This window comes from Puntigrus tetrazona, chromosome 9, assembly GCF_018831695.1.
Source record: "Puntigrus tetrazona isolate hp1 chromosome 9, ASM1883169v1, whole genome shotgun sequence".
In the NCBI taxonomy this organism is placed as follows: Eukaryota; Metazoa; Chordata; class Actinopteri; order Cypriniformes; family Cyprinidae; genus Puntigrus; species Puntigrus tetrazona.
In genome coordinates, this window is record NC_056707.1 from 131,816 (window position 1) to 140,013 (window position 8,198).

An 8,198-nucleotide genomic window follows, 5' to 3' on the forward strand; every position below is an offset into this window, starting at 1 on the left:
ATACAATTATTAAGTTAAGAGAAGCAGCATTTACTAATTATATTATTATATAATTTCATATAATTATTTAAATGATAGTTTTTGATTTAATAATTGCTCAAAGCTATATTACAATTGATTTTATTTAAAAAAATGTTATCCACGTTTGGGAAATCTTGACATAGTTCAAGTCATTTGGGCCACTTTATTAAGCATTTATGCACGAGTTAAAGACAGAAAAAGTAATAGGTGTAATACTGCTTTAAATTGGTGTTTTTTCCCCCCACAAATCAATTGAAATTTAGTTTTATTTTCTAAGATTTACTAAATTTACCCACTAAAATATTATTCAGTGTAACAATCTTGTCAGTCATTTTTACAATTAATGTCAGTAAGATTTGTTAGTAAAATTTAAAGCACAATGTAATTTAATATGCTTCCTTATTCTTTTACTTATTTAATATGTACAAGTCAGAATAAGCATGTTGTTTGAATTTTTCCATAAATGTTATGTTACACTGAATGACAATGTAACATTATTTCAACCAAATTTTGATATTTTATTCTCCAAAAACGTATTTGAAAGTATACACTTTACTTTAAAGTGCTTTGTATGGATGCAAAAAAAAAAATTAAATAATCTTAATCTTAATTATTTTAAGTTAAGTATCTTAAAAAAGTATCCTATTTTTACTTAAAGTCTTATATATATATATATTAGTATTTATTTTACTAATTCCATTCAAAAATTGAAACTTGTATATTATATTCATTCAATACACACAGACTGATATTGAAATGTTATAACTAATGAAAATCCCAAATTCAGTATCTCAGAAAATTTAAATATTACTAAAAAAAAAAAAAAAAAAAAAATATATATATATATATATATATATATATATATATATATATATATATATATATATATATATATATATATATATATATATATATATATATATATATATATATATATATATATATATATATATATATATATATATATATATATATATATTAGAAAAGTCACACAGGTTTTGAATTGACAATTTTTGGTGAACTGTTTCTTTAAATCCTGTTTTTATGCCCGTGTCTTTGTGCAGGTGGGTGGATGGCCTGGTCGGTGTGGTCTAAATGTGATGACTCGGGCCTGCAGCTGCGCAGTCGAGTGTGCGGGGCTCAGTCCACACCATGTGTGGGAAACAGCTCCCAGCACCGAGACTGCAATGAGATCCCAGGTGAGAGAGAGCTATATATAAACACACACACATATATTCACACTGCGTCCGACAATCCCATTATGAAGCAAAGCTTTTCCCAATTGCAGTGTTACTCTTATTAAATAAACATACACTTTTAAACCCTGTCAAACTCGCTGTTGTTTTTAATAGATTAGATGTAATATGTTTACTTGCGCTTATTCATTACTCTGGCTGGTGGAGTGGAAGTGTTCAAAGTGAAGAACTGAACGCACCCAGCCTGCGAGAACACGAGTTATCAGAGCGGAATACCAAGTGAATCAGGCACTCTAATTAATATTAATGTTATGCCACAAGGCAGCCTCACATCCAATTTCTCTTCAATTTTGGGAAACGGGTTCCAAATCCTGAGGTGTCTTAGACGGTGAGGAGATCAAGGAGAATTGTGCATCTCAATCAAAACATCCCCCCCCCACATTACCCATCTCTGCTCTTTGTGGAGATTTCAGATAGAGCTTGAAAAGCATGACTCTGGGTGGTAATAGAGAACCTCAGACTCTATCGCAGCAGTGAAAAATGGCATTTCCATCGAAGTGCACCTCATTACTTCAACTAAACAGCAATATTTACTCTAAATGGATGTTTAGAGTTTTATTTAGCAAAATAGCTTGCAACTGTTTATACATACATTGGCTCTTCGTTCTCGAATTTATGACATATTTGAACAATGTTGTGCGTAATGGAAGCGTAATTTCATCTATTTTATGCGACCCGACTGACAGACTTTGATGTGATTTCCTGTACTTTATCACTACATTCCTGCTTATCCCTCAGGTATAAAACAGAAGACTTAGATCTACAGCTCTTTGAATAACCCCACTTCCAGGAAGGTTGCTTTTAAAGGAGAAAGTGTAGTGGGATAAGATGAGGAATGATTGACATTTTGGCTTTAATTCAGCAAAGGGAGGCAAAACAAGAGAGTGTGTAATGACCTGCTCACAGGACTTTTTCTTGCACCAGACTGCTTCATTTTTAAATCGTTAGTTTATGGTTAGATTGTTGATCGCAACCCAAAAGTATTGGTCACAACCCAAAATTGGGTAATGGAACAGACAAGTGCACAAAATGCATTAATAAAATAAAATGTGACTAACCATGCATAGTTACAATAGCAAAATAAGCTTATTAGCTTTTAAAAGGATGTTCCATGTCTTTTGATGTTGACATCAAGGCTGCATATCAATTTTACAGAGATATGAATAATTTTGCATATTGTTTGGTCTATGCATTTCATGGAATATTGACAGTTTTCAATGTTTGACCATTTTACTTTACTTAAAAATTTAGTATTATTTATAGTCAGCTCCTCCTGTCTAAAGTAAAGCATCTGACAGTTCAACAATTTCAGCCGTTCTATCCAAAGAGACTCGCATTGCATTCTGGGTATATGTTCACACGGTCCCTGGAAAGCAAACCCATGACACTGGCTTTTCTACCGACATGCTCTACTGGTTGAACTACACGAATTTCAATTTGAAAGCAAAACTACTTGACAGCTACTGCTCAAGATGGATGCCTGTGACTGTTCCGATGCATCTCGAACCACAATCGTTGTGTTTTTTAAGATGCCTTGTCAATTTGAAAGATGTTTGGCTTCAGTTCAAGACATTCAGAAAGAGCTCAAGAACCTTGCAAGAGCTCATCCTGTGTAAACAGCCGTTAACTGTGCATCTCTTTCTCTACACAGCCATTCTCCCGGCATCTAGCTATGAGAAGGACCAACAGTGTGGGGGTAAGTGCTTTGACCGTTATGTTTGTACGGTGTCCACCGCATGTTAGTATGCGCTTATGCATGCACGCTCTCGTGAATGGTCAAAAACATGTAGCAATGTGCTGCTTGTGTGTCATGTTTCACGTCAGCTCCTTTTCATCCCGAACTCAGGCAGAAATGGAATCGCTAAGCAGGTTTATGTGAGTAAGTTCATAATTCACACAGCTGATCTTCAGTTTTCCATGCGTCGTGTTCCACGGCATTTGTGGCTCTCCCATGCAGAGGTGCTGCCTTTCCAGTGCATGCACCAGATGAAAAATACACGATCGGGCACAGCGGTGCTTTTTAGGTTGTGGATCCAGGCCACATTGGGCATCGGCTGCCCTCAGAGTTGGCAGTGCAGTGCCAATTTGGTGTTTCTCCAGGTGGCAGCACATATTACCCATCATGCTCCAGCAGTGGTGCTCTCCTGAGTGATCGTTGTCCAATTAGAGCGGTTCACGGCGGGTATGGCGTTTGCTCTCCTCAATCACATTTCGCACTCATTACGGGTCAGGCCAGCAGGATGCCCGGTCCGTCTAAACGACCAGCTAATCACAGCACTGTCCTCGGTACTGCATCATTCAGCCAGACACTTTGAAGCACCTGCCTACCGCTGGTTGATGGCTACGGACATGTAGCGTTAATGATGAGGGATGCAGTGGTGCCATAACACTCCGAATCCACTGACAAGGATGACTATATTGTCTCATTATTTGAAAAAGCATATGTAGTCAAAGGTCTAGATGAAAATGCCAACATATTACAGTTATTTGCAGACAAATGGTTACGGTAATATTGCCTTCTCTTGTTTTCCCAGGGTTCACTCTGCTTCACCTGATAGCTACAGGTGTGTCGTGCTTCCTGGGTGCCGGTCTGCTGTCCTTCCTGGTGTATGTGTACTGTCAGCGTTTCCACAAGCCCTCCTCGAGGAGTCTGCCGTCATCCATCCCACCACTCCCAACCACCTCAACTACAAGGGCAACACCACACCAAAGAATGAGAAATACACACCCATGGAGTTCAAGGTTAGTGTTGACAACATATTAAAAATAAAATAATTATTGTAATGCTTATTTATGCGGTGAAATGGGTTTAGCATGTAGTTTGTTGATCATGTAGTAGCGCTTAATCTCATGCCGGTATGGATAGTTCTTGGCTCTGATTCTGTTGACTTGTTGAATTTGCGCAGTAAAAAAAATTTATTGGAGCATTTGCATGAACCTCAATGGAACTCACATTACGCACCATGTATTTTCAGCCATTTTCTCTTTCGGACGAAAATGCCATTTCCATCCTTACTTCATAGTGTACAAACTTCAGATTTACAATGAATTATAGTAGTTTGCAATGTAGTTGCCAAAATAAAGATGGAGGAATCAAGACTACTTCTTGTCAGTATTGGCATATCCCACATGCACATTTTGAAGCCATTACAATGTCACAAAATATTTTTTAATAAATGCTGTTTTCTTAAACTTTTTATTACTACTATTAAACGATTAATTGTATCCAAAATAAACGTTTTTCTTGCATAATACATGTTTGTGTACTGTGTATATTTATTATCTATATATAAATACACGCACATGCATGTGAGAAAATGTAATATTTGTATATTAAATATATTTATATATAATATTAATTATACACACATGTGTATATACAGTACATAGATATATTACCTAAACAAAAACTTTTATTTTGGATGTGATTAATCGTTTGACAGGACAGGACTACTTTACTTATCAAAGAATTCTGAGATGGTAAAATGTACAGTAACACACTCCTACACACATTGATACTGTAGCTAAATGCATAAACAAATGTAGAAATACATATTATATATTTTTATGAACACTCAAAAGACAAGGATTTTTAGACCTCTTGGAAGTAGTGGTCATTATAATTCTGCAGAGATTCTATGTGAGCCTGAAGATAAGTTTCTAATACATGCCGACTTGGAATCTGTGGCCTTAGAATTCCACATTTCTCAGTGGACTGAATCCTGTTTGTATTTATGTATTTTGGCAACTTTCAAAATCTTCTCAGCTGCTTCAAAGTGTGTTTAACATCTCCGTTATGCACATTTTACCATATTCAAATCTCTTTCGCAGATGTTAGGCTCATCAGGATGCTCAATCAAACGGATCAATGTTTTTGATAGCACCACAGAGACGTAGCATTTCATGGGAACGTGGCCACCAATGCCTTTCATAAACTCACTGCATATTAAGATAGATTTCAACATCAGGAAATGACATTTACTTTTGCATTTCCCCACAGATAAGTTATCAGGAAAAGTTGCAAGCAGCCAAGTAACCGAACACTATCATAGAGCATGCTCGTTTGTTTTGTCTGAAATAAGCATCACTAGATAACTGATACTTTGGAGATCACCGCTGCTTTCACTCTCCCCACGGCCGCTTGTTTAGCCGCCTCTTCTGGCTGCATGCGGTTCCTGGCACACACTCTGTCTTTATTAATGGGCTCCATTAGGCTGTTTAAGCAGCAGCCGCTCAGTGGACTCCCACAGCTGGTTGTGACTGATCGTCGAGCTCATCCAATTAGTTTGGCTCTGCTCGCTCTCCCTCCACCTCGTGTCCTTGCTGTGACACCTGCGCGAGCCTTTTGCCACTTTTTCCATCGATCTTCTGCATGACCACTACTCACTCCAAACTCATTATGAGAGTTGGCCAGTATGAGTGGATGTAGGAAGAAGCGGCCATTGCAAAAGGCTTCGCTCTGTCTTCTGTCCACGCATTCCCAGGGCATTTCGGTGCGCAGATGGCTGTGCGATATTAACCATGTGACACGGAGGCTCTCTGATTGATGGGTGTTTGAATAAGCATCCATTGAGAGCCACGTTGTAAATCAGGATGAATATTCTGATTTCGCTCAGGCAAAGGTTTGTCGAAAGCCTGCTAAAGATACCACAGTCAGGAAGATGTAATTTGGTATCGTAATAGCAGCAAACATTCCCTTCACTTGTCACTCATTGACTCTTGGATAAAAAAGCAATTTCATCTGTCTTGTTCAGACTGAAAATGGAGATCTCAGCCTCTTTGTACAGCTATTGTTTGCCAGGTATTGAAAACTATAATTGTTGCACAGCAGTTCTCGGCTACGGTGAGTCACTCAAATCAATCTTGTATGTTTCATAGCTTCACTCCCCCAGTAACTGAGCTGCAGCTTTTTTAGAGCTAGACAAATTATATTTCTCGAGAGCTCTGCATTTCATACACACACACACACACACGTTACTTTCATCCATGACCCCCGAGTTCACCACCTTTAAATTATACAGCTTATCGGCTGTGGACTCCATTCAGAAGTGCCTTACATATTTAAAGGTGCAGTGTGTTATTTCTACTCCACTAGTACCACCAAACAGAATCACAAAAATAACCTGATTTTTTGAGTTTGTCTTATAGTGGCAATAGGGTTGCTGTACAGTGCTCTGAAAGGTGTTTAAAATGATGCTGTGGTTTTAACTCGTCGATATACAGTTTCTAGAGTGTTCTGAGAAAATGTTTTGCTAGGGTGTTCTGGTGTTTTTAACATGTTCCTAGGGTGGTCAGGTTTGGATATTTTCAAACAGCATCTGCATTGGCGAATGTTAGAGAATAAGGTTGTAGCTTATAATGTGGTCAACAAGGGTTCAAACTCGTCCTTTGCCAAGCATTCTTTTTTTCTTGTCTCATCACATAGGAAATCCATTGACTAACAAGTGTTTTATAATAATGTATAAATCGCTTAGGGTTAGTGTACAGTACACTACAGTAAATACATTGTAAATATTTATTTGTTGATTGAAAAGCATTCTAACGTTGCTAAAGTGCTCTGGGTGTTTTTTAACAGTTGCTCAAAAAGTGGCTTTGACATGTCACTCAGTGGTTTTCACAGATGTGTATACGGTTTGTGTGTTCTTCAGTGATTTATAGAATGCTTTGTGGTTGCTAAAATGTTCTTGTAGTTCATGGGCACTTTTAAGAGGTTTTAGTATCAGTATTCCGGGTGATTTTTAGCACATCATTTTATTTCTTCAGTTCTTTTAGGCATGTTGTTATGTTGTTGCTAGAGTGGTTGCTAGAGTTTTTAGAGTGGTTTTGCAGTCACTATGTTGTTCAAGTCAAAAGACCCCCTTCAAAGGTCTATATCATTCTGGTCCTTAGATGTGGCTTTGGTCTCTTCTTCATTAAAAGACTCTGCAATCTACAAACTCATGCCATTGGTCAAGAGTCAAGACAATATTTGCTCAAACATACTAGTGGTGCAGAACTGCTCAAACATGCCAGTGGTGCAGATATTACACCATGTACCTTCAAGGAACAAAGAGTTTACACATGTTAAGCTGAAGTGTTTCTTGAAGGTGTGAGATGCTTTCAGCCTTCTCATATTCTGTTCTTTTTAGTTCTCAAGGTCACAAGAGGTTTGCTGACTCTGAGATCAGTGTTTCATCTCAGAGAATGATGGATAGTTGTATGCCTCTCAGCTCATCTCACACTCCTTTATTTGTTTTACTACACAGACTCTGAATAAGAACAATTTGCTGCCGGATGAGAGGACCAACTACTTCCCATCACCACTTCAGCAGACGAACGTGTACACCACCACGTACTACCCCACAGCACTGGGCAAATATGACTACCGACCAGACTCCTCGCCGTCTCCTTGCAGAACCTATAACCACAGCTGAGACATTTGTCCCATCCGTAGCTTTATTGCCATCTCCTAAAGGCCTCCACTTTCCCCACCCATACACTCTGCACTGATAAGGTGCTTTTTCCAACATTCCAGCCGATTATTTTCCCTAAAGATCTCTCCCCCAAGGACTATGTCACCTAAGTCATGCCTTACGGTGTCCGACTGGGGAAAAGTCCAGTGATTCAAACAGCACTTTTTAAAGATTGTGTAGCTACACTGACTTTGATATACTGATGTCTTGATTGATCGCTGCAGAACTCCCGTTACTGGAAAGAGGTTTTGCTGAAGCTCAAGGTGGGAAGAAAAATTGCGCTGGCATCCCGCATTACCACTCCAACAATATCCATTACGGAAATGCAATCTGCCACACTGTGGCAGTTCTTTTTGAAACTACAGAAGAAGAATAGATGGACACCAGACAAAAGAGAGCAATCAATGGTGACATTATTAGGTTCGGTTAGAACGGTGGAATTGTGTTACCTTTGGATGCAAATGTAAGG

At 38.3% G+C, this 8,198-nt stretch overlaps 1 protein-coding gene across 1 annotated transcript in view; it reads left to right on the forward strand.

The window, feature by feature from the left end:
* LOC122351404 (semaphorin-5B-like) overlaps nucleotides 1–7,860 on the forward strand; it is a 91,800-nt gene extending 83,940 nt beyond the window's left edge. Inside the window, 5 exon segments of the mRNA XM_043248464.1 lie at nucleotides 1,086–1,220; nucleotides 2,929–2,973; nucleotides 3,812–3,918; nucleotides 3,921–4,019; nucleotides 7,523–7,860. Of these exon segments, the coding sequence (XP_043104399.1) occupies nucleotides 1,086–1,220; nucleotides 2,929–2,973; nucleotides 3,812–3,918; nucleotides 3,921–4,019; nucleotides 7,523–7,690 (554 nt within the window). The 3' untranslated portion in view covers nucleotides 7,691–7,860.
* Nucleotides 7,861–8,198: the final 338 nt, after the last annotated feature.